General features: G+C 37.6%; 2 protein-coding genes across 4 annotated transcripts in view; one reads left to right on the top strand and one right to left on the bottom strand.

Moving 5' to 3' along the window:
* The window catches only part of LOC138039076 (conserved oligomeric Golgi complex subunit 1-like), a 66,894-nt gene that overhangs the window by 31,867 nt on the left and 7,527 nt on the right, over nt 1-27,500 (bottom strand). Inside the window, exons 1-7 of one of the 3 annotated variants that reach the window (XM_068885244.1) lie at nt 11,781-11,877; nt 11,606-11,690; nt 11,494-11,538; nt 7,210-7,276; nt 5,522-5,625; nt 3,022-3,094; nt 1,651-1,770 (exon numbers count right to left, since the gene is read on the bottom strand). In XM_068885244.1, the coding sequence (XP_068741345.1) occupies nt 1,651-1,770; nt 3,022-3,094; nt 5,522-5,625; nt 7,210-7,276; nt 11,494-11,538; nt 11,606-11,690; nt 11,781-11,862 (576 nt within the window). In that variant the 5' untranslated portion in view covers nt 11,863-11,877. Of the gene's footprint in view, nt 1-1,650; nt 1,771-3,021; nt 3,095-5,521; nt 5,626-6,219; nt 6,262-7,209; nt 7,277-11,493; nt 11,539-11,605; nt 11,691-11,780; nt 11,878-27,500 lie in introns of those variants that run through there. The other 2 variants (XM_068885246.1, XM_068885245.1) reach the window with 2 other exon arrangements.
* The window catches only part of LOC138039081 (uncharacterized), a 54,288-nt gene continuing 38,718 nt past the window's right edge, over nt 11,931-27,500 (top strand). Inside the window, exons 1-4 of the mRNA XM_068885253.1 lie at nt 11,931-12,078; nt 12,186-12,376; nt 20,529-20,671; nt 21,509-21,562. Coding sequence (XP_068741354.1) covers nt 12,002-12,078; nt 12,186-12,376; nt 20,529-20,671; nt 21,509-21,562 — 465 coding nt within the window. The 5' untranslated portion in view covers nt 11,931-12,001. The remainder of the gene's footprint in view (nt 12,079-12,185; nt 12,377-20,528; nt 20,672-21,508; nt 21,563-27,500) is intronic.

Here is a 27,500-nt window from a genome sequence, read left to right as displayed (position 1 = left end):
TCACTATAGAAGAGACCTGTAACCTTGCTGTTACCGGTAATAGGCTTGGACATTCGATATCCTTCAGCGGCTCTGATCTTCTATGCAACTGGGTTCAAGTATACGGTGAACAGCCTCGGGCACAATGCATTCCCCTGTTGTAACCCTTTGTTGAACTTAATCCTTTCGGAGGTCTGTCTCCCTTTCTTTGTGATCGCCACTACCTTGGTGTTCCAACTCTTAAACAGTTTGGCAATGACTTTACACAGCAACCATGTGGGAAACCTGTGTAATATCATCACCCCATTCAACCAACTATTGTTTACAGAATCCTACGCTTTTTTTACATCAATCAAGGCCACACTACTCCTGTGACAATCCAGCGCAACTGTTCTATCGATCAACAAGTTGTCTGTTGTTTCAGTGCATCCTGCATGCGCACCCCTCTGTGCAACCCTCTACTAGATCGTACTCCTCCAAATGCTGGTTTGTTCTGACAAGCAAACACGAGGTGAACCACGTATAAAGTGTGTTTAGACAAGTGATGGGTCGTTGGTTGTCGCTGGTAAAGTCTACAGGCTTTGGGATTAACGTTGTTTTCCCTTCACAAAACCATGCTGGATACTCTTCCTCACACTTGGAGATCACTCGGAATGACGAAATAACACCCTCATGCAACACTTGGGCACGTTTCCACCAAAAATTGGTTTTCTTTCAAGCGATCCATGTCCGCTTTGGCAAATGATATCTGTTTCCTTAATATTTCACTTACTTTTTCCACGTACAAACGGAGCTGTTTCTGTTGCTTAAACTCTCTCTGGCTGATGTTCTTTTCGGGCCTTTTTATTCAAGTCATGCATAGGAAAAATGAAGGATCACTGATTACCATGGAACCAAGTCAAGCGATTTGAAGAGATGGTGGAAGTGGCAAATTGCTGTATACTACAAAGATCTTTGAGGTAAATACATTACTGCATTTTAACCGTTCCCCCCCCCCCCTTCCCCCCCAGAAGAGTGACACTTACAGAATTTTACTCTGTCTACTCTGTCACGGGGGGGGGCCCCTCAGGCAAGAAAAAGTTAAAATACAGTGACCTTGTACTGTGCAGCATTTTTTTTATTTGCCAGGTGCAAGGCAGGTAAAGACCCACAGTACTTGCAACACAATCCAGACACAAGACACATTCCTGGTTCTTGATAAGCCACACATTTCAGTTGACATTTCCCTAACTTAGGAATATTATTGTAACTTAACACTAATTAGTTTGTGAATGTACATGTACAGTGTATGAGCTGTGATATTCCACCTTATTCTAGGTCTGGAAATTCAAACCCTTTTCTTACAGTTATGGCACTACATAAATATTATAAACCGTTTCTAATAGCAGATGCCAATGTACATGAATGCAAAAGTCACTGGAAGGAAGTTAACACAAGGTCTTTAATATACATGCATGCCTTTAATGTAGACGTAAGCTCAAAGCAGAGAAGTACATGCCTGATGTACGACAAAATTGATAAATTAAATTACAACCACAAATATCAGAAGCTAAATAACATTTTTTTCAAGATAAAATGTCACAAATTTAACAAGTTGTATCTTACCACTATGAATGCAAAGTTTATTATAACCCTAACCCTAACCCTAAACCCAACAAGAAATTCACTAACCAGTAACTTAGGTGCTGAAGAATCCCCAGTGTCAATGTGAAGAATACTGACAATATGATGAGAGAAAAGGTACAGCCTAGCTGCTTTGAGATACTGCTTTTTTTCTAATGCACTCCAAACCTAAAGGGTTGAATGTATTATTTTCAACTAACAGTAATTAATTTTGTTACATATATTTAGACAAAAAATATTGTGTATTTTATAATCACTGTTGAGAGGAGAGGTTGGTGAACAGGAGAAGTAAAATTCAAATACATTATACACAATGTAAATAATTACGGTCGAACCCCCAATTGCAACCACCTCTCCTCAGTGACCATTTTTCCAAAATACCAAAAGTTTATAAGTAAAATCACTATAATGATTTTGGAATCTCTTGCAAGCAATCACCTCTCCTAAGCGACTGCAATCGCTTTTATAGAGCTAATACTTTGAAAATTTCTTTTGTTCTTAACCTCCCGTAAGCTAGCACTTGACAGGTAATAGAGCGGAAATTGGATAATAAGGCATTGTAACATTATTGTATTCCTCAGTAGTACAGGAGAGGGAAATATCTAAATGGGAAGTACCCAATTTTTTTCTGGAAACTGACTTTTTAGACTGAATAAAAAATTTAAAGAAAAAATGCACAATACACTGGATTCTATCAGTCCTATTAAAGAGATACGACCTTAAATGTTTTCTAATAATTATTACAGAAAATTAGAACTGATTCCTTGTTGCCTGTTCTCTCAAGAACTCAGTTATCACTTGAACATCTTTCGCAATTGTATGACCAACCAATGCAAGAAGTGCAGACTCTTCTGAGGTCTATGTCTAGTGCTACTTTTTTAAGCTTGTTAACATGTAAATCACCAGTTAGTAATAATTATGTACAATGTAAGATGGCTGTCAAATATAATGCAAGCAATCCAATCCTTATTACAGTACACATTGAAAATCATGTTCAGTTCCCCTTCACGGTTAGACAACATTAAAGATTCAATTTGTAACTGATCATGAGACTTGCTCTGTTTGCCTTTATATTAGGTAGTCTGTCAGAGATGAACCATGATAGCACTAATAGCATTAATACACTGTACTTTGGACTACTAAAAGTTATAAAGTGGGTTTAGATACTATAACCATTGGTGTATGGGGTAAGTCACCATAATTATGCTAATGAGGCAAAATATTGACTCAATAATTAATTTTATGATCTATGCTCTCGTAAGCAACCACCTACGGTTGACATTTTGGGTGGAGGTTCAACTGTATTTGCCAAGCCACTGTAAGCTAATTTTAATAAGTAACCAAAAATACTGGCACATTCAAATTCCTCAAGGAGACAGCCAAAAATTCCAATATTGTGATTGCACAGAAAATACACACCTTCTCTGGAGTATCAACCAAAAGCTTCATTTGTGATGCAATGGCGTAAAAGCCACTTTTTGTCTGTGAAGTGCTAAAAAAAGAGAAAAATAATAAACTCCAAAAACATAAATAATATTAAGTTGAAATTGCTGTACTGTACATGTATATCAGATATTTAAGGATGCTGTCACATGATACGAATGTATTTTTGGCCAGATAGTGACATTGCGGAAAAGTAGAGAGACCAGTATATAAGGGTGATTTGAATATTGAAAAAAATCTGGACAGCCATGCACTTTTCTTGAAAAACAAAAAACAAAAAAAAATTTCTTGTTTTCTGTTTTTATTTATCAAATTATCGTTTGTTTACACCGAAACAACTGGAGATTTTTGAGCCCTAAAATGGTTCCCTGCAGACTAGAGTCTAGCTGCTGGAAATACTGTAATATAATTTTCACAATTCCCAAAATCAATCATAGGCAGTTCTAGCAAGTTTCAAACTTCTATTTTTCAGCAAACTAGATGCTCAATGAGTGTAAACTGGGTTGCCTGTGATACGTGTTACACAAAAACAGAAGGCACTGAGTTCGGTGCATGGTATTGAACTGCAGCGTTCCAGTTATTTTTTTCAAGTGGGGGGGATCATTTGAGGGTTCACCCAGACGTCGTGCCTTCGCTCATTCATAACTGTTAAAGAGCATGCACAATGCCTACCTGCTACATACAGTGCAGACCAGAATAAGCATCCCAAAAAACGTGCGCGAAACGAGCATAAGAAGATTGCACACACGTGTCTGCCTTTGTAACACATGCACCGAAAACGCGCCTTCATCAAAGATAATTAGTACATATGAATTGGCCCATTGTCTTTTCATTGTTTAGGCTCTTTTGTTAGTTTCAGGGCAAACACAATAGCTGTGTCAACTGTAGTGAAGGGTTTGACAAAATTGCAACGCACGTTTCCAAGTGAAATGCGCTCGCTTCCACTTCATGTTTAATTTCTGACATTTGAAAATTACTTTCGCTTCTCGCTGCATCAAAAAATAACATAATGAGGGGAATAATATTTCCCTGTGATTAAAATGCAGAAATGGGCCATTTTCCATTTGAACACTTTTACCAACAAAAATCGACGATCATTCGATCGACAACAATGTAAAATCATCAATATAAAATTGTGAAGCAAGACTTGAACGAACGGCGCCGTGAAATGCGGTAAAAGCAATTTCACATGGAAAATGAAATAAGGAATATACTCGCAAACAAAATGCCATTTACACCACGTGTAATACTTTGTTGAGTATTATTTTCAAACTGATTGTCTTCGTGCGTGCAAGAAATTTGCAAAGGCGTCTTGGATACCGGCATTGTGTCCTTTTGACCAACGAGGCTGGTTTTAAGATTCATTAGAATGCGTTCGGAGTTGAAAACAAAAGCCTTAAGATACATGTATCTGCTGCATCAATTTCTTTCTTTAGTTTAGTTTTACAGAGAAAAGTTATTGCGGGTTGGCTGGAGGCATATGCGGTGAAAGTTCAAAGCATGACATCACATTCGAAACCCTGTGTGACAGACGGCCAAATTCATTCAAAGATACATTGTCAAGCACCTTTCAGTGCCGGCAAATGGATGGTGAAGAAAGTGAAAAAAATTACGGAACAGAACGCACTTCCCTTTGGTCTGCTTTTACCACCGTCCACCGTATGTTTACTTACGGTTATCGGAGCCTCGCTGCAGTTATCTCACGCATGACGACCTCTGTGGTGCCATTCTCAGTATTTGAAGTTCGTGAAAAACTTGGAATGTTACAAAAACTCCTCAGTAGCACTGCTTTCCTTTTTTCTTTTTTTCCCGAAATAATTAAGCGCAACAAATTTTCGGGAAAGCACTTTGATCTTACAAGCTTTTATTGCGAAGAATTTGCGGATAGGTCAGAAGCTGCGTCTACATAATTACTTTCCCTGTTGACAGGCATCTTGGTATTAGGTCAACTATTCAAACTCCAGTTTTGGCAGCGAAAAGGTCAAAATAACGATCAGGGGTCAGCTATGGGATGACAAAAGAGTTTCATTGTGTTTTATTCAGTGAATGTGAAAAGAAATTTAAACTCTGTTGGTTCGTTTCGAAACTCACAAAGACATGTTGACACCCACCGCTCTTCAATTCAAATGTTCCGGTACGTTGATCACAGGAATGAAATATTCATTTTATCGTCTGTCTATTGTTTTGTTGAATAATGAACATCACAGCAAAATACGAGTTTGAATAATAAAAGAAAAAACATAGTTTAAAAACGCATGTGCGCAAAAACGTGTGTTCGTTTTGCGTCTGCATAGGATGCTTATTTCTGGTCTGCACTGTAGTAGAACCTGTACAACTGGCTACTTTAATAGACAGAGTTTACCTATAAAAGCCTTAGTTATTGTGCAGTCAATACATGGAGATATCATTCCTGGTTGTGGAGTAACTGTTGAGTGCACATCACATTCAAGTTCAACTTTCAATTTTAATTACTTACATTCCAACATCAACTGCTGATTGTGTGCCACCAACACCATGGCATTTGTGAGATAAATGAAGCTCCTTACACTGCTTCTGAATATCATGCACAAAATTTGTCACCTACAACAAAAGGGAACATAACTAAGTACCGAAAAAAAAAAAGGACAATATACATAACAATAATTTATGCAATAATAATTAAATTAATAATAACCTGCACTCTATTACAAAACTACAGGACTGGTACATGTACATGACTGTAGTTTCCACACAAAATTAACCATCCCTTGAAGTAGGGAACTTATTAAAGCCAGGACGACAACACTGACTTTAAAGTGGATTTCAAAAAAGTTTTGACAGGCGGTTTGCGAAGTTCGCTTCAAACTTGGGAATTTCATTAAATATCTTGGGAATTTCACGCCAGACTTCGTGGGAATGAACACTGAATACTCATCACAAAAATGCGTTGTCCGCGCAGGCTGCTAGATACTGGATAAGTCTATTTTCATTTTCAATGACAACAGTCAGTGATTCCTGTGAAATAATGCTGAATTTCTGGAGAGGATATAAACCAAGTTCTTGCATTAAGCTGCGGCTGATCGATGCACACGATGGAACATTTTCAGGCAAACACTGAAAGGTTAATCTCTACCAGTTTGTTTTGGCTTTTACAAAACTCCATATAAATATTCACATCATTTAGCATGCGCTGACCGAGTGCTATTTCTTCCTTCAATGTTGTCTTCGATATTCCCTCTGCAAACAAAAATATCAACAGTTCCTTTCCTATCTGAGATGGTCCTTTCCATTCTAACCAGCTTTCAATAATGTTCTGTCAAAGAAAACTTGGAATTGCCTTTTCTTGCACGGTGAAGGCACTCATTTCAAAACAACAACTGAGAGCAATGATGAAATTACAGTGTACTTCGCCACATTCCCACAAGGTTCGGCGTGAAATTCCCAAGTTCGTTTCAAAGTTTGCCATTTGATTGACAGTTACATAATGAAATTCCCAATTTTGAAGCGAACTTCGCAAACCGCTTGTCAAAGGTTTGGTGAAATACACTGTACATAAGAATGTTGTCTAAAAATATTTTTTCCTGTTGTTATTGTAATAATTTCGCGATTACTCCAAGTCGCACGGCACGGAAAGTGTGTATCATCAGTCCTTATTAAATTGGTGATAATGGTGCGGATAATTATAGAGAGAGAAAATTGAAAATTCATCGTCAGGTGCTCGCGTCCTCAGCATAACTTCAAACTTCAAACGCACGTGCAGGGCAAGCTCTCTCTTGTTGTCAGTTGCACTCTACCAACCATACCACAAAATGGCATTGAGCCATTTCTAAAACTTTTTTTTTCTTTGAAATGAATGAAAACTGAGATTTCTGTTTGGAGAAATACATTCTTAAAATTGACGCTGTTGAGGCCTGAAAAAATGCAAGGGAAGGTTTAGAATGCTCTCTTCAGAACAACATACATGTGTACAAGTAAAAAAATTAAAAATATATAATTTTTATTACACTGTATCCAAGGCACAATTAAAATAATTTTAAATAACAGGCTGATGAAAATTTAAGGCAACTTCAAGTCAAATAAAAGACTACCTAGAACTCAATGACAGGGAATAATTTGTATTTACATGTACATGTATGTACAACAATATCAACCATCTTTTTTCAATGACTTGAAGAAATACATCACCTGACTACTGCACATTTTCATCTCGGTAACTGTATCAGCGGCATCAATAAGATCCCGATATCTTTCCCTGGGAGAACAAGATTCAAAATTACTACATACTGTATATTTCATCTCCAGCAATCTCCTCTGATTACAAAACAAGGGCTAGCACGTGAAGAATTATGTTCCTTGACTGTGTCACAGGCGCTTTATGCAAAAGGCCTGAAGAAAATAATGAACGTAACTATCAAAGACTGTTTTGACAAGAACAATGAATTATTTTACACAGCCTGATACAAAAATAAGCATGAATTGCATACATGGGGGCAGTGCTGTTAGATTTGACTGAATGCAGCAATGTAAGTGCCAGCTACCAAGGTCAAGATTCTTTAACACAGACTGACCTACATGTAGCTCAGTTGATAAGATGTTTATTATAATTACAGGTGTATTATGGCCAAACAAGAAATCACTAGGACAAGAAAAAGGTAGCCTCCCATGCAGTTGTCGTTAGGGCTTTGTCACACATTCATCCCCAACAAACATCTGCTACTTAAAGTGGTACTACATGTATGACGAAAATCGCATCTTTCCTATCTAAGCCATTTTGAAACATAAACAAGTAGTCTGCATGAGAAGAAAAATGCTGTTTACTTTTTTGAAATATCTCTTTTCGTTCCAGAGATATTCGAGTTTTTAAAATATGCAAATTAGCCAAGTGATGACGTCATACACTCAAGACAACCAAATTTTGTTCAAATATGATGAAAAGAGATATCTTAGCCAATTTTTATCAGAAATTTTTGATTTTTTGCAGGAAGATTCTACTAAATGTTCTCCACAATATGAGCTTAACAGTTCTGTTACCATGTTATCATACTGCGTTCCAGACCTCCCCCATATTAAAAGCTTTTCTGGCCACCTTTGTTGTTCCATTTTGATATTTTGCTAACAGCACTTCATATGCATGATCCAGCAAGCATATATGTTACCTCGAGTTTGTGGCCTTTTTAAATGTTTTTTCAAGCTGAAAATCACTAACATAATTATTGAAATCAAGTTAAGGTGGGGACTGAAAAAGAGTGAGTTGTCATGGGAACAGAATTTTTTACAGCAATAGGTGTGTTTCCCGTAGAACTATTAGCCTACCAAGTTTCAATGGTCTGCGCTGCAAATTGGCCAAGGTCGCTCTATTTATATACTCAATATAATATTGGGTTGAGTTTATGACGTCATCAGTCTGCTCATTTGCATATTTTACCCATTATTCAAACTTAAATATCTCCGGAACTAATGAAGATATTTGCAAACGGTAAATGGCGTTTTTGTTCTTTCATGGAATTCTATGTGATACACACAAAAAATCAAAGGGTAAAAATTTGATCATAGTACCACTTTAAGACAAACAACTTTTTATGTGGACCAATCACAGTGCACTTCCAAATCCTTGAAGTGTACTTTGAGAAATTTTTGTGTGAGGTTGATAAAAAGTCCAAGACAACTTTTTCCATTGTCACTGTTATTTTGTTATTAAAACAAGAGACTATAGGTAGCCTACACTTTGTTTGAGGGGTATTTTTAGCCGACTTCCTTTAAGTTCACAGCATTTCAGTGGGTTTTTTTTAACGTTACAATATCTTGGTAAATAACCAGTTTCGATTCCGTAGTCTGAAGTCCAGAATCCACATTCCCCATAACCCAATGATAGGGTTAAGGAGGCTGGCGCCAGAGGATCATTCGCTACCAGTGTCTATCCCATCTCAGCTGTTGGAGGAATTGACCAGCCATCTTTAGAGCAACTGTGCCAGTTCTTTTTGGTTCAGGGCTTGGCAGTCTAGCCAGAGGAATCTCGTCAACTTTTGTACTCAAATGGGCATTCTGGGCATACCGACGAATGAACCTCATCCCTGTATGCCACCTTTTTGGCGCGTCTATCTTTCAGTGGTTCTCTCCATACACATTGAAGAGGGCTTCCCGGACCCCCTGGTCAATTGTCTCCACTTACAGCGGGTAGTACGGGAATCAAACAAAGCCAGGAATCTTCACAAGTTCAACGATTGCCAATCGCTAAAGACATCCTGCTGATTATATTTAACTCCTTTAAATTTCTCAATTCCAGACCAGGTTTTTTTGTGATCAGCAGAAGTTACAGTTACCAATCTGGCCAGTTTCTCCCATGATCTTCACCTAGGTGTTCAGGACATTTCCGTAGACTCAGACTTCCTATCCTGCCTGCTTGCCAGTGAGGATTAAAGCTTCTAAGACCAACCAATTTCGTAAAGAATGCTTCATCCACATTGACAGGGAAAGCTTTCCTCTCTGTGCTCTCCAGGCAGTCATGGCATAATTGGTAGTTCGGAGCAATTCCGGTGGCCAACTCTTCCTTTTTCAAGATGGTTGGAGACTATATCACGCTATCCTTACCGGTTGGATCAGGGAAATTTTGGCATGTCCCACAGTCCCAGGGAACTTCTCCAACCACAGTTTTCATATTGGTGTGGCCACAATAGCAACAAGTCGTGGCATCCCTGACCACCTCATTCAAGTCTTGGGCCATTGGTCTAGCAATGCCTATCAGTCTTATATTCGATCAACATCCGAGACATGGGCGTCGCCTCTCCCATCGTTTGACACCTTGTGCCTCTTGTTCCTGAAGCTGGTGTTATCTGACCTTCTTTGTCACTGAACTATAGAATTTGTCTGGCTTACATGGATTAATGCTGTCCGACTTATGGAATCAAACTGCTCTGCTTGTTGGCAAGGCGATCATGTCTGCGGACCTTTCGGATCATGCAGCCATTATACTAGGGTTGCCCTGCGCACATTCTAGGCCTTGATTCATGCATTCAGTCTGACGCTTCCCTCAGTTTGTGTTGCCCTGTGGATTTGGAGGTCCTATGTGGCTCGCTTCATGCCGATTGTGCAGCTTGGTGTACCTATTATTTGGGCCTTAGGCGGTCAGCAATGGCGCTGGTCTCAGTATGTGAACAAGGCACTGGCACAACCTCTCAGTTTGTTGCAGATTTTTGCTACCCGGCAAAATTGTGATGCCAAGCACTAGTGGCTTTTAGCCTTAAGAATACCGGTAGTTGCATAAGTGTTGCAGTTCTGTCTCTTCCTGAGCTAGGGGAAGGTGCTTGGATGGGTTTGGGATCTGGCACAGGTCCCACGTCACCCCTTGTTCGCAGGCCCTTCGCCCTTTCCAAGCACCTTGCAGGGGCAAAGGCTTTGGGTGGTTGCCACTCTCTTGGTTGCCCTGAATACCTGCACATCCTGCTCAAGGCTCGTATTTTGCTTGGCACCACCTCCCACTTTCATACTTGCACCATCCGGGCCAAGCTCATCTATTGGCGATGAGTTTAATTAACCCATTGACTCCCAGGGGTTCACCATTGACGAGTAAAATTGTCTGGTGTTACATTGACGTGTAAAATACTACGTCTGGCCGGTTTAGGCTGGTTTGGACGTGAAAGGGTTAAAGTGCTTAAAATCCCTCTGGGGGTTATAAAAAAGTGGTTTTGGTACCTCTTAGGGTGTTCAGCCTCAAAAGGCCCACAGCAGGAGCTTTACCAGTACCTTTTAGGGTATTGAGCCGAACAATAATTATTATGACAGGAGACATTTGACAATATTATTAACTAATTTTTTATCTTGTCTAATTAAAACCCATAATTTGGTACTTCTAAGGGAAGAAAAGAATTCATGTCATGCCTAGAAGACAGCATCTTGGTACCTCTTGATGGTTCTTTTCAACATTTCCTACGAGCACCCCCGTCCTTTTACATGGGATTCCCCCCACCCGGGCTTAAAATCAGCAAATATTTCTTTGGAAGAGCCACACTCACAAAGCGTGTATGCATTGTGGCAATTCAATTATGATTCCATTAGAGAAATTGGACCCAAAAATGTTCCTACACAAAAAATAATAGGGTAGACTTTCATATACCAGACGGAAATCGCTGAGGACAAAAGAACCATTGTTATTCCGATTTACAACAACAACAACATCTTTTATTTAAAACACGGTGGGTTTTAAAACTAATACAGCTTATGGGGCCGTGGATTTATTAGACTTCGCTTATACAATGTATATTATGTTTGCTTTGTTCGAATTCTTTTGTTTCATGGCCATTAATTATTCCGGATCCGGTATATGAAAGACCAGCCGGAAAATGTACAACGAAGAAGCTATATCTCGAATACATTTTCAACAAAATTAACATGTTTAATATCTTACTTACATATACAACTTCCCGGTACAACTTAAGCTTAATAAGGAACAAAAGTTGTTCAAGTTTCTCTCACCCAACCATTAAGCGCAAGTCCTCTTTCTTCCTTTCAATGTCACTCCTGCCGAAAAAGTAAAACAGAGTTCAATTCACTTGCCAACTGTTGGCAGAAAAGTGTCAAGACAAACCTTGTCTTCTGTTCCACGGCTCGGATTTCTTCTATGGTGTGATTGGAAAACAGTGCATCGCTGTCCATCTCGGCATCCCAAAGAACTTTACAAACAAGAATAAATCAGCATATATCCAGAGTTCGACAACGAAAAAAATATATGTAAATTTTTAGCATGCTAATACTCGACTTACTCGATTTAGAATCGCTTTGACGTGGCGACAAAGGAGAAATTCGAGGAGTCCTCGGAGATTTTGGACTATGAGGAGCCGCCATCTTGAAAATGTAGCTCGCCTTAGCGCTCTCTCTTTGTCAACTGACCGGTTAATTTTGGATGCAGGGTAAGACACTGGGATCCAGATTGTTTGTTTCACAACGCAATTTCTTCTTTGTTGAACTCATTTGTTATCGGGAGATGTTCAATTTGATTGATTTTTTCCGATCAATATTCGGCCCTTTTAAACAGGAATTAGGTCCAAACGACATACCCAGGTATGTGTTATTAAGATTTCATGGTAAATGTGGAAAACAACTTGAAAGATGGCGTAAACGATTTCTCTTTCTGCTGCCTAATCTTTGTGATTTATGCAATTCTGTAGAAATATTCAAGAGGATTTTGAAGAACGTTATGGATGGCAGCAACGCCCCATGAATCACGAAGGATGGAGTGTACAACATGGGCATCAAGATGATCTGGGGTGCAGTGAAGGGGAGCTTTTTCAGGAGTTTGAGCAGATATTCCAGAATTTCTTCCAAGGATTTCCCTTTGATGTCACTCCTCAAATTCAAGGTTAAACAAATTTATATGTAGATTAATAAAGGATAATTTACATTAAATATCAGGGCTTGAACAATTGATGAAATCGATGATCGTTGACAATCGATAACAATCGATGACAATCAATATCAATTAATCGATTGATATTAATAATTGATGGCCAATCAATCGCGTAAGTTTTTGTGATTATTGATTGTCATTGATTATCAATAACAATGAATGGTCGATGAAAATCGAGGTATTAAATAATATCGACTGTCATCAATTGTTATAATTCACGTGGCAAAAACGTGCGAATCTGAAGAATCAACATGGCATAAATCTTTTCCAGTTGAGGGCTACATACTTTTAGTGAAACACAGCGTGGAGGTCGACATCACAATCTAGTAGGTAACCCGGGTGAGAAAGTGTAAAAATCATAGCTACGTCGCTTAATGGACATACCGTATTTACCCGTGTATAAGTCGATCCCATGTATAAGTCGACCCCCATTTTTGATGGCAAAAAAAGCAATTTCTTAATTACTTTGTTTAATAATCATGGGACACTAATCTTGTATTCTCCGATTTCTGGAAATGTGGAGACAAAAAAATCAGAGCCTCGAGCGCTTAATAGTTTTGTGGTTCAGCATCTGTTGTATATGCGGGCATTTTGTCCTTGAGTTACGAAACAGTTCTCAGAAAATCGAACATGTAAACCTCAAACTAACCTGTTTCGGTCCCTGTTTTGTTTTTCAAGGATAAAGGGCTTTAGAAGATAAGCACAACATCACAGGAAACAGGAGTCAATCTTTGAAAATAACTTGCGAACGATGCGAAAATGTTCAAGGTTTAATTGGTCCTTGACTTATAATTTCTCAAATGACAAACAAAACAAAACTCATAAACCAAACAATACGAAGTTTGCAAAAGCATTTAAGTCAGCAAGGTTTGTATAAAGAATAAAAAACATTCATTACCAACCAGCATTTTCACGCAACACAGTGACGATGCTTGCACGCAAACACGAGGTATAGTGCCAGGTTACTAAGCCGTTGAACGATCGAGTTTTTATTTGAAGAAACAGAAATGCCTTTTTGAGCTTTCCGCCTTTGGAAAACGAAAATTTCCAGTGTCTATTTCATATTTGTGCTTGTGGGTATCTTCAACATTTAGAGTTAGACAAATTCTTTTTCATTTCAACTGGAATTGCTTACATTTGTTTTGAAGTCTTTTGTCATTCATTTTGAAGTCTTGTCGGCTTTTGTACACTGCATTCGTTATGCCCAAGAAAACATTATTATGTTAAGTTTGAATAAATTACTTAGCTGGAACTTGGCTCAAAGTCTTTGACCCGTGTATAAGTCGAGGGCGATTTTTGGAGCTTCTTTTCAGGCCATAAAAGGTCGACTTATACATGGGTAAATACGGTACTTGCTATTTATGATTTGCGATAATTTTGCGAAAGGAAGCGCGCGATTAGAAAATTAAAACGTGGCACAAGGCACAGAGTGTTCATTCTGCAACCAGCAAGTGCGTTTTAACACTCACTTGCTTTCCCTTAAAACCGTGAAATGTTATTGTGTAGCAAGGAAGAAGCCAGTCAGGCATGGGAAACCCACCGAAAACAGCAACAATCTCATTGAACACCTGTCAGATTGTTTCTGGACTGTCAGATTGTTTCCGGACTCTGAATTTTTCGTTTATTACACAAGTTTGACCGTCAAAGTTGTGTATTAAACAACTTTGACGGTCAAACTTGTGTAATACACAACTTTGATGGTCAAACTTGTGTATTACATTACTTTGACCGCCAAAAGTGACGGTCAAAGTTGTGTAATACACAAGTTTGACCGTCAAAGTTGTGTATTACACAAGTTTGACCGTCAAAGTTGTTTAATACACAACTTTGACGGTCAAACTTGTGTAATAAACGAAAAATTTAGAGTCCGGAAATAATCTGACAGGTGTTATTAGTTTGTGGTTTTGAGGTTTGCTTGTGTGTGCTGAACTTTATTGTAATTGGTCAGTACACAGTTGACCTGTCAGCATGAAATCAAAGCTAATTAGTGTTCAGGTGATTTTCCTGGGAACAAGGTTGTAACCACGCTTTGTCTGCCAAACTTGCTCTGTGTTACTCTGTAAATCACTCTTGGGAACCTGGATAATTCATCTCTTCTGGTGCTTGTAAAGACATAATTGGATTAGAGCAAGGTGTGTATAAATTTGTTTGTGTCTTACACTGTTTTCATGGTTAAATTTTTATAATCTCAAACATTACTACTGGGGTTTAAAAAAATACCATACGCACTGCGTACATTGAGTTCGGTGGCAATCAATGAAGTTCATGACAACTTTTATGCGGTTATCGATTGGCCATCAATTGACCAATGCCAATTGATACCAATTAACAATAACTAATCGATTGATATTGACTGATCGATTGATTTTCCGATCATTGATTTCATCGATTGTTCACGCCCTGTAAATATGGATAGATTCAATCACGTGATGAGACGGCCATGTTGGTGCATAAAACAATAGCAAATTATGGCTCATGTTTTGCATTATAATAGAGTCAATTTCCCAAAAGACTTTTTTCTCTATTTTTCTGTGCACCAACATGGCTGTTGTGACATCTGGTGAAAACCATGTATATGCTTGGGTGGAATAACACCCACTACTCACTGTAGATGCAGGTAAACACTACTCTCTAACTTCTCAACAACTTCTCAACAACAGCAACCGCTTAAATCAAGGCAACACATAATTTTTATGCAGTCAAGTCATGTATGTAAGCAAAATTATATAAAACATACAAAAAGCAAGATAGAAGGGTCTCAGGACTTCCAAAAAAATTTAACTCCTAACACCAGTCAAAACGTTGTTATCATCATGGTGGCATGACCAGTGGACTAAACCCTAGGTTATTTGGGACCATTGTAGTGAACCTTATTTATTTTATTTATTTATTTATTTATTTATTTTTTGCCACAGAAAGAAGAAATTAAAATACAAATATGAACAATCAAAAAAGAGAAGATGGAAAGAAAAATTATTGAATTACATTGGTGGCGAGGAGGCCTAAAAGAAACTACTAAGCTTATGTAAATTAGGCCTCCCCAAGTAAAAGCATCTATCTATTGTTGACATGCAAGTTGGCAACGGAGAATACAATTGTTACAAACATTTAGTTATTTAACTTGTTGAAATATAAAGTAATGAACGGAAATTAAAAACAGTTTGAACTTACAAGTTGGTAATGAAGCATACAATTACAAACACTTAGTCATTTAATTAAGGTGTTGAAATATGTAAACAGTTGTGAAAGTAAAATTACAGGGTGAAAACAATTTGACACAGGAAGAACAAAATACTTAATTTTCAGAATAGTTGTTAAAAAAGAATGACTTAAGTGCTTTCTTGAAGGAAGCTGTTGAGGAAGAATTCATTATATCAATGTCAAGAGAATTGTAAAATTTAGGTCCCTGATAGAAAACAGAAAATTGTTTAATGTTAGTCCAACAGAAAGGCAGACGAAATGCATGAGAGTTTCTCGAATAATATGTGTGAATTTGACTGTTTAGAGTGAATTTGCTAGCTAACTTGGGAGGAAGAGTTCGAATTTGATAGGAGAACATGAATTGACCAAGTTGTAACAGGTTAAGATCATGGAATTTTAGGATTCCAAGTTTCTTAAATATAGGGTCAGAATGAGCATTAAAATGAGATTTATCTATGATTCTCACCACTCCTTTCTGCAATTTTACCAGACGAACAAGGTTAGTTTTATAGGTGGACGCCCAAACTATATTACTGTAAAAGAAGTAAGGATAAACAAGTGAAAAGTACAATACACGTAAAGAGTATGAAGATAAATAAAAACTTGATTTCTGTATCATTCCAATTGATTTCGACACTTTGTTAGCCACATGAGAGATCTCAGACTTCCAGGTTACGTTTTCATCGATGATCACACCCAAGAAGACTGTTTCTTTAACTTGATCAATTTGTTGTTTATTTATCAAAATTTGAAAATTATAACTTCTACGTTTTTGGTTTGGTTTGAACACTGTGAACTTGGTCTTTTTAAGATTCAGTGAAAGCTTATTAACCCTAAACCATACTGACAACTTATTTAACTCGATATTCATCTGATTAACCAAATAATCAGGATCTTTACCAGACAGAAAAACGTTGGTATCGTCCGCGAATAAAATCAGTTGTAGTGCCGTAGATGCATTGGCTATATCATTAATGTAAAGAAGAAAAAATAAAGGCCCTAGAATAGAGCCCTGAGGAACCCCACAGGATATATTAAAGCGAGAAGAAACATGACCGTTGAAATCTACAAATTGTAATCTGTTAGAAAAATAGCTTTTTACCCATTTTAAGGCCAGTCCACGTATACCATAGTGTTCAAGTTTGTCAAATAAAATATTATGATTAACTGTATCGAATGCTTTTGAGAGATCAAGGAAAATACCAACAGCTATATCACCACGATCTAAAGCAGAGGAAATCTTATCATACAAATCAATCAAAGCAAGTGTAGGGGAGTGATTTTTCCTAAAGCCATATTGCTCATCACAAAGGACATTTAAATTAGTTAGATAATCATTTAAACGGTTATAAATTATTCTCTCAAGAAATTTGGAAAAACTAGGTAGAACTGAAACAGGTCTATAGTTAGTGAACAACGACTGGTCATCAGCTTTGAATAAAGGTATTACCCGTGCTATCTTCATTTGATCTGGTACAATGCCATGAGCAATCGACAAGTTAATAATGTGAGCCAAAGGTTCAGAGATTAATTGGATAGATTCCTTTATGAGGGACATTGGAATGTTATCATAACCCGCAGCTTTGTTGGATGCAAATGATTGAGCAATAACAATAATTTCTTCTTTTGTTGCCGGATTGAAAAAGATAGATTCTGCAAAAGATCCTGAAAGAAAGTCTTTATGAGAAAAAGGATGAGATTGTATTTCTTTTGCAAGGTTAGGACCAATACTGGAGAAGTACTTACAAAATTTATTCGCGATGATAACTGGATCAGATATTTCTTGACCATCAGATGTGAATATTGAGTTTACTTTAGGCTTTGATTTCTTCCGATTCAAGATGTCATTAAGAATTTTCCAAGTAGCATGGGTATTTGCTTTTGCATATTCTAATTTCTTCTCATAATATAATCGTCTAGCCGATCTCAAAATGTGATTTAATTTGTTTTTGAAAGACTTATATAGAGTAGATTGTTATTCTGTGTCGGTTTATGAAGGAATTGTTTATAAAGTTTGTTTTTCCTTTTAATCGACTTGAGAAGAGCTTTAGTTAACCACGGTTTTTTAATAGATCTCTTCTTCGGAATCAATTTCCTAACAGGAAAACAGTCATTGTATATTTTGGTAATTTTATTAAGAAAACTGGTGTATGCAGTATGTGGATCATTGTAACCTGCGAGTGAAGACCACTCAACACCCTCAAGTTTTTCAACAAACTTGGACCGATTAATTGGGTTCTTATCTCGGACAAAAATGGGATCTTGTCTAGAATGATGTCCTAGAGTGTTGTCCGAATGAATAGAAAAAACAGGAAGATGATCTGAGATGTCAGTAAACAATAAACCACTTCTCGAACGAACAAAGAAATTGTTCACAAAAATATTATCTATTAAAGTAGCCGTGTGAGGGGTGATACGTGTGGGACGTGTAATCAAAGGGAGTAACATATTAGAATACATTTCATCAAGAAATTGGCCCGTAGAATGATGGTGTTGGTAGTTCATTAAATTAATGTTGAAATCGCCCAATAAAAAACCTTGTTTAATTAAAAAGCTAATACCTTGCTTGCCGGAGCTCAGCCCAGAAGTGGACATTATTTTAAATAGTGGACCCTATTAAAGTTATATTTCCCTGGCTGAAGATACCATTCAGACAAACCATCTACAAGGAAATTCAGTTTAGATTAAAAAAATGTACAAGTAGAAATTGTATAAGTAGAAATTGATGACTCATACCTTTAAATGTGTGACATTCCTTGTGTGAAATGTGACCACACATTCCGTGAGTGGTCATTTCTGCCATGTTGGTGGATAAAAACAAAATTGGATTGGATTGCAAAAAACAGGGCAAAATGGGCTGAAGTCTGGAAAAAACCGGTTTAACTGGATAAAAACAAGTCAAGGCCTGGTAGCAAAGCTTGCTCTGAGGGAACGTTTTGAAAGGTAATGGCAGATCGGCAAGGGGAAACTTTTGGTTCTTTCACGCTCTAAATTCGCTTTGTCAACCTCTGAACGTCAAGAAGTGTTTCAGACTCACAAAGAGGTCTCGTTCTTTCACAATTTGAATTCTTTCTTTCTGAGCTTTGGCGTGTAATTTGTACATGAGGTGAGCATTCTGTTTTTGTTTGGGTTTTGTAATGTGAGCTGGGACATTCCATTTATAATCCGAACCCCCCCTATGGATGATTAGATTCCTACTGGTCGGATTTTTGTCGGAACCCTTTGAAAAAACCTTTCCTACCCCTTCACTTTTTTGTCGGTGCCTTTGAAAAAAGATTCCTACCAGTGGAATTCTGATGGACCTCATCCATGGGGGGGGGGGGGAGGGGGGGGGGGTTGGATTATAACCCGCTCTGTCTAACCCGCTCGGACAAGCAAGATACAGAGGACATTTTGCGAAGTTGTGCTTTGGTCCTAAGGCAAATTGTAATGGCGGACAAAGTGTTTCAGACTGAGAAAAAATGCTCTGGCTTCTCGTGTGCTGAGAAATTTTCGGTAAAACTTTCTCCAAAGCAACTACCACAAATGAGCATTCTCGAACTATATTTTATTCTGCCTAACCACAAAACATCCGTGGGTTACAGACGCAAATTGCAAAACAGCACTGAAGATTTTAGGAGCGTGACGCTCAAGACTGTTGTGCTTTTTGCCCTCTTTTCTCAGTCATTGGTGAGAAATTAACCACAATTTTTTTATTTACTGGTTGCAACATTGTGTATGTGAAATATGTTGTCGATTTCATTGTGAGGAATAAAGTACAAGCCGTCTGAAGAACTTTGTTGTGCTTGTCTTACTAGTTTGCGTGTTACGCGTGACGCGCCATTTTTTGTCCCTAAAGTGGACAACCGAATCCGTTTATTCTAAACTTAAGCGACCCATTTCGCTAATCTACACAGTAAATGTTACTTAACATGTAAGAAGCATATCTGCGAAATGTGAGTGGCTAGCACTTTTTACGAGCGGAGATATGGCCTGAAGTGTTCGTTCAAGATACTGGTTTCCCAAATGTACATCATGATTGTGCTACTCATCTGTAGTAATATTTCAAAAACAAGTTGCAATGCTTCGATCATTGGATTTCCAAACGCAAGAAAACATTTGAAACCCCGAGGCCATTGGCCGAGTGGTTTAAATGTTTTCGTGGGTTTGGATATCCAATGAAGCATGACACACAAGTTTTTGAAATTACTTCTCCAGCAAAAGAAGTTATAACGCCTCATGGTTGCTCAGAAGCATGTGAGCACTGTGAGCAAGCACTTGTTGCTGTATCAGGATGGAGACTGCAGCGAGCAGATTTAGACCCCCTAAAAGCTGGAAGGAGGAAGAAGATTGTGTGGCCTGTGCTTTTCCGAATTCTAAGCATTATAAAAACAAATGGTCAGAATTATCCCTTTCACTCCTGTAAGGGCCACTGAGACTTACAGATTTTACTCTGTCTAACGCCAGACGATAAACTCGTCAATGGGGAACCCCACAGGAGTGAAAGGGTTAAGAGCCATTTTGTACTTGTTTTTGAAATATTAGTAATTGATTTCAAAACACGTGTGTTTGAAATTATTGATTTCAAAGGTCACTCCTGTTTGAAATTCATTAATCAACAATAAATTTTTATTAGTGTATTTCATTGGGTTTCAAACTGGTCTGTGTGACCAGAATGGGGCAATGCAATTTGCTGACTGACTTATGAATTATTAATGAGTTTGATATTTTGACATTTCAAAGAATAAGATCAAGCTTACAAAATAATTTGCTTGTTTGCCCAATGAATGGAAGGGCAGTCATGTCAAATCTGCTTTTAAAAAAGAAAAAACATAGAATCTACAATGCAAAATTACATGTACCGGTATATACTGTGCTCAAAACAAAAGAAATAAAATTAAGTAGTTTCCTTTCTCATAATTAGGTACCCCTGGCATTGATATCCCACCTAATTTAGCATTAGGGCAGCCACCACAGGAACACTTTCCTGAATCTTCACAATCACTGAGAGAGAGAATGCTTAGAGGACCTTATTCGTCTACAGAAATGGACAATATTGAACACGAGGTATGGGTAAAGTACAATTTCACTAACATGCATAAATGTTGATTACTACATTTGTATAAAACATGTGCATGTTGGTTGCTATCCACAGCATAATGACTTGTACCTTCACCCTCAACCCTTAATTAATTGACAGCTTTTCAAGCAATTCACAATATAAAACAAAGTACTGTAAACACTGTGATAGTTAAATAAGTCACATCTTTTCACCAGGGGTGCGGCTTATCATCCTGAAAGAATTCCCATAATCACCCTGAAACCCCCCAAAAAAGAAAGTATTTTTTAACTAACCATCATCAGATGCTGCATATAATCTTTGGGAAATGGCCCACTTTTTCTAGGTCAGCAAATTTGTCCAATAAATTATTGACCTCCCTTTCACAAGCAAAATGTGCAGTTTTTCTAGATTCTAAAGTACATGCCTGTAGATAAAAATTGTTGACTTATTTTCAGTGTGCTTTGAACAAGCTTTCTTTCCACAAACAAAATGCCTGGTTACTAAGCAAAGAAGGTAAACAAATGAACCATCAACATTACAGGGGAAAAGTTCACAAGGAAAATCAGTCTTGTTTCCAAGAAGTTGACAAGGGTTAAAATGGGTTAAAATGTGTGGTTAAAATTTGAGCCTTATTTTAATAGCCCGCAAGTTGAATGATCGATTCAAGGTCAAGGTACACCTGTAATGTGGACTTGGCTGAATTCCCATGGAGAATTTTTTTTTTTAAATCTTGAGATTCTAAACTTGGGGTGTGGCTTTCCTACTGGTATTTACTGCACATTTGTCAATTTTTTTTTTTCAGTTAAGATTTGTTTATTGTTGTTGTGTTTCTGCATGTTTAGCATGAAGCTAGTAGTCCCTTGGATGGTTTTCCTTCTTTCAGCCCATTTGAACTGGTGAGTGAGTTTGTTTGTTGACTTTGTGCTAAAGGTATCAGAAACAAAATAAGATGAAATAAAACGAAAGCTTATTTTAATCTCGAGTCACCGCTTGGAAAGGAGATCTCCAGTGGTACATGTATTTTTGGACCTGCAACACTTTGTCTCAATTTGTGCTGATAGAAACGAAACACTAATTCGAAAGATTAACAAGTAAGGGAAAGCGCGCGCTTTCGAATCGTCAAGAAAGTCAATTGATTTCACTCATGAAAGATCAGGTAGGAGACGTGCTAGATCGAGATTAAAAGATACATCTTTAAGTTAGTGAAACTTACATGTAAGCTTACCATTTAGCAATGCAATGACTCTCGCCACTGAATACACATGCATTTTAAAATTTTTTTGTTCCATTCACTTCGGGACTTCCAAACACCCGTTTATACTTAAGATTTTAAATATGTTTTCTCATACATTGAACATATGACAATCAAATGACACGGCATTTGAGGCTAGAGACCAAATCTTTCGTGAGTGAAATCAGTGGAACAATTAGGAAGACGATACCATTGGAATCCTCTCCAAGTAAACAATCAAAAGCGTATGGGACTAGTTCAAAGGTCAGACTTTTCCCAGCTCCAGTTGGAGCAGATCACAAACAGATCTGTGCAAGACAGATACAGTCGAACCTGTATATAACGGCCACCCTCGGGACTTGAGAAACTGGCCACTTAATACAGGTGTCTGCTTTAATAATACAGGATCACTAAAAATACTCACTGGGCGTGGTTTAATGTCAATTTTAATGGCGTATCATACAAATACACTTCATGGAAGGAAACAATCGAACAATCAACACTCTTTCAAGCGATCTACTGGCTTTAAACAAAGTTCAGTGCCAACTTGTAACTTTACGGCATAATAAAAGTAACATTAGAGTATACAGTTACTGTACTGTATTTCTATGACTAACAGTTCACAACAAAATATCTGATTCCGTCATTTCATAGTTGTTCAATGTGTATAAATAACAGAAATGTTTGTAATTAAAAGTAGCACAATAGACAACAAAACTGTTCAAGTTAAAGTACATGTAGTAATAGGGTAGGAAATACATGTACGAAGTCTTAAAAAATATGGACATGTAAGTCTGGCGCTTCAGCACTTGAAACTTTTGTTTGCAGAGCAAGTCATTAACTGTCAACTTTGCAGGCATTGATAGCTATTGGGCAGGAGGGGCTTTAGACATTTCTCGCCTTTTTGACTAGTGTAGTACCAAATTATTGGCGGACGTTGTGTAAAACATCCCACTGTTTCAACTCATAATCTGATGTGGCTCACTTGGAAAGTTCTTTCTACTGCTAAAATAATTATGACAAATGAACTTCTTCATGTCTATTTTATATCTGTGGGTACCATGCATACTTGAGTACCGTATTTCCTTGAATAATAGCTGGGGGCGATTATTTCGTTTTTCGCACCAAAAGGGGGCGATTATTCGAGGGAGGCCAATATTTCAAATATTGCTCACAGAGGGTCGTGCCTTTAAATATTTTGTTTTATTACACCATTAAATCAAAAAAGTAATCTAATCAACTATAAACCGAACATGGGCTGTTTAGTACTTCAAATTAGTTTCGTTGATTACGGTAATCAAAAAATAAGTAAAAGCTTGTTTGTTACCCAAGTTGCCAATTTTAAACTTGAGAGGGTGGGGATAACAGAAAGAGAAAATGGCGAGGGGAGGGGGAGGGGGGCGATTATTTTAAAGTATTTCGGTCAAAGGTGGGCGATTATTCGAGGGAGGCGATTAATCGAGGGACGGCTATTATTCGAGGAATAATAATAATAATAATAATAATGATAATAATAATAATAATAAACTTTATTAAATTTCCAATGAAATGGCTTTTCAGAAATAATTTACAATATAAAAACTAACTAATGAAATACAATGTACTACTAAAATATGAATAAAATCGTGTAAAATAATGACTATTGTTCAAGAAGTGATAGCTTGTAAAGTGTAAACTAGTAAGTTTAAACTAGTAAATGAATTTGTATAACTTTTAGTGTAGGGAAAAATTAAGCTCCATTTTTGCAATGAACTTACGCTGGTCAACCTTTCAATTACTGTGACTGTCATTCAATGTAAAATACTTTAATTGGTCTAGTGATTGATTGTCCTCTATAATAATAATTTGATTTTATTATTCTGGGTATGTGTGAGTTGAAGGTGACAAAAAAAATTAATTTTTAAGACAGATTAAATTATTTTGACTCGTGATTCAAAATGACATTTCTTGTTTGATGTCAAGCTGTATCAGGGTACAGTTAATCAATAATTTTCAATGCAAAATGTTTCTTTTTTTCTTACAACACTGTTCAAGTCATTGACAGACTAGTAGAAACCGTTCTGTGCTTAGCATATCAAACTTTTGATGACTATTGCAGTTTAGTGACCTGTTAAGAATTCCATTTGGTGGAGTGAGGCCCAGTCCAAACGATCAGATGGATAGAGGTAGGTTGCTTGCCTCTGTGGTTTTAAAAGGCCATGCATTGTTAACTTACATGCATGGCATCTGACAGGATGCGGCGATGCAGATTCGCATAATTCCCAAAAATCTGCATCCTCCGCATAATCACAATATTTTCCGCATAAAACAGAATTGCCTGATATTAGTGATAAAGCAGCTGATTACATTGTACCATCCTCACAAGCATACATGTACAATCCAAAGAGATTAACTATTTTGAAATGCGTTAATATTTTCTTTAACGTTGATTCTTTCACAAGATGTCGAATTCCACGCATTTTTCAGCAATGAGCCTACTGTAGACTCTAGTTAAACCGTTTTCATATAAACACCCTAGGCTTGAATTTAAAAAAAATGCAACAAGATATCAAATTTACCCCAAGTTGTAGTTGCAAATTAAATTGCATCATTTGTAAAAGTACGAACAGCCATTGTGATGAACAGAATAGGAGCCTGCTTGTATGAAATTGGTATTAAAATGGTGGAGGGAATGGATCGTGGTCCAACCAAATTGAAACAAAATTAAAAATGAGAAATGAATTTTTTTTTTATAATTATTTTTAGCAAAAGTTTTTGGCAAAATGCCAATAATTGCTTTATTTTAGTGGCGAAAGCTGGTTGAAAATTGGTAGCCTGTGCACAGGCAGACCACTCTATGTGTTCGTGGTTTAATATATGTTTATATGAAATGAAGAGAATCTATGAGGGTTATGAATAAAGCTCTGAACATTTCACATCTAAATCAAATCTCGGTCTGAATATCCCAATAAAGTTAAATGAAACCTTAATCGATTCATGTATGGTGTTTTTTCGCCATCTTGGGCCGTCTAAAGCGTCTTATAGCAAAATTACTTTTGGCCCGTGACGGTTAAGACAAGAGTGGGAGACAAGGCCGTCAGCCGCGACATCCTTTACTTCAAACTGGAATTAACTCAAAAATTACTGAAGATCTCACCTGAATGGTGACGGATCTTTGATACCTAGATGAGTTTTTTGTCTATCTCTTCCCCGAATTTGAGCTTCATCCCTCCAACATTTTCTGAGAAAATCGACAGCTTTCTCAATATGATCGGTGCCAAACTCAGCGACCAAAGGAATTCAAGGAATGCAGACGGTTTCAAATGTACCAATCAGGATTTGAACGGCGGCAGGCTGCCGCGGGAAGCCAAGCGCTGATTGGTAGATTTGAAGCGCTTTCAGAGCTTTATTCATAACCCATAGATTCTCTTGGCTCATATATTAAACATTTATTAAACCACGAACACATAGAGTGGTCTGCCTGTGGCCTGTGTACAGCCACCTGCTCTCCGAAATCATGTTCCTGAATAATTTTGCAACATTATTAAGTGATCTACGCTGACCAAAATTTGCATGGCTCATATTTCTTTGGAGCTAATTCTCAAAATGGTGGTCAATGAGGTAGATTTCAAACGTGCATTGAAGAGCGTCTCCGATAGTTTTTAAGATACCTTGGCTTCATAGCATAGAAACACTCTTTAAAGGAAAGGATGTATTTGCAAATCTTCCAACCGGGTTCGGCTCTGATCTTCAGAGTCGCACAGATCGTTGCGGATGAGCTTTTATTTTCCACATCTCAAATCTTCCACGGTAACACGCTTCATAGATTGTTCTTAAGAATGGCTGGGCTGGTCCGAGTAAGGCGTTGGGATTACATTGCGGACTGGTAAGGGATAGCGGGAGACGTTTTCAAGTAGACAATCTTTTGAATAGCGCTATATTTACCTCGTGAAGATTCGCCAGGAACGCTTTCGTTTCTTTAGTGATGGCAACAATTCCTACAAAAAAATTAATGTACGTAGAATTGATTTCCACTCCATAGATAACAATTCCGCTCGTACTTTAAAAGAAAAAACCTCTTTGACCATCAAAAAGATTTTTATTCATATTTTTTTACCGTGCGCAAAGTACACACGCACCTGAACTCATCGTAAAATAACACGGTGGTGGTGGTTGTGGTGGTGTTGATGTGGAGAAAATAAAAATAAAAGCCAATCAAAACTTGTTGTTTCAATGATTTCATGATCGATGGGTAATAACCAATCAAATCATTTTCCACATATTTCAGGAAAAATCACGTGGTATTGAACATGATTATCAACGGTAAATCACAGACGTTTCTTTCCAATTTTTTTTTCAGAGAGCGAGCAGCTGTACACAGGCTAAAAATTGGCGACTTCCTCCAGATACCTATCTTAATCGCAAAGGGAAAAAATTCAGTCACAAAGCGACGGTATTGGTCGCAATTTCGAGTCCTGATTTACCATAAGCATGTAAAATTAATACATTGGACGGGCCGAATTATTAATTCTATAAGTTTTTTTAAAATTTCTGCATGATCCGGTGTACTTCCGCATATTAATCAATGCATGTTTACGCATAATACTGCCAAACAATTTCACGTAATCTTTAATATTTTTCTGCATCCTATTAGAAGCCCAGTACATGTAAGTTGAAGGCTTTCCTTCCTAAGGAAAATACTTACAATCTGACTTTACACTGTGCAATGCCAGACAGATTTAGTCATCTGTGGGCATGCAATCTCTTAGGGCCAAAAGAAGGTCTAACATCGTCTCCGTTAATTTAAACTGCCATCAGTTTAATACATGAGATCCATATTGTCACACAAAGGACTGTGTAGAAAAATTGTACAGTAACCAGTGCCTTTGCTGCAGGCTTTCTTACCCATTTTCGTTGTTCCTGACAAAGGTGTTCATTGCTTCCAACTGCAAGAAAAAACAAAATTCGAAAGAAGTTTTCGAGCCAAGCGCGTTTATAGTGTGTCGGCCAACGTGTCTGCCGACGCGCCAGTGGGATCAGATTCTTTACTTTTACCACAATTATTAGGTCTGATATGGTACAACATTCCCCTGCCCCTCAACCCCAACCATTTCACTGAATTCTACTTCTTAGAAGCTTGTATTGTACCAGGCTAGAAAAATAATGTTTCATCCCAAGGGCAGTGCTCTGAATAATTAAGTAAAACTTCCAAGTTTTCCCTGTTCAATTCTTGGGTTTGCCCATTGAGAAACCCCTACGACTAAATGCAGGCCATGCTGAGATGCAATTGCTTGACATTGGAGGCTTCAGTGTCACATAGTTTGTCTAAGTGGGCGCCTGTGTGTTTTTTTCTCTTTGGAAGTCTGGGTTTACCTGTAAGTTCTAGCATGTTTCAAAATGGATTCTTCAATCTCCATCGCCGCTACATGTGGAAAATTTTCCTTTTATTATATCTGGACAGTTTTTTGTAAAAGCCACAGATATATCAGAAATGGAAAAAATGCTCAAACGGTGGCAAATTAATGTCTGTTGACTTACATGTAGGGACAGTACTATCATACTTTGTTTGACAACAGGAACACCCGTTTCAGGTGCGACAGAGCAATACATTTTCTAGTCTTGGT

Source organism: Montipora capricornis, chromosome 2 (assembly GCF_036669925.1).
Source record: "Montipora capricornis isolate CH-2021 chromosome 2, ASM3666992v2, whole genome shotgun sequence".
Lineage (NCBI taxonomy): Eukaryota > Metazoa > Cnidaria > Anthozoa > Scleractinia > Acroporidae > Montipora > Montipora capricornis.
This window is presented reverse-complemented; position numbering and strand designations above follow the sequence as displayed.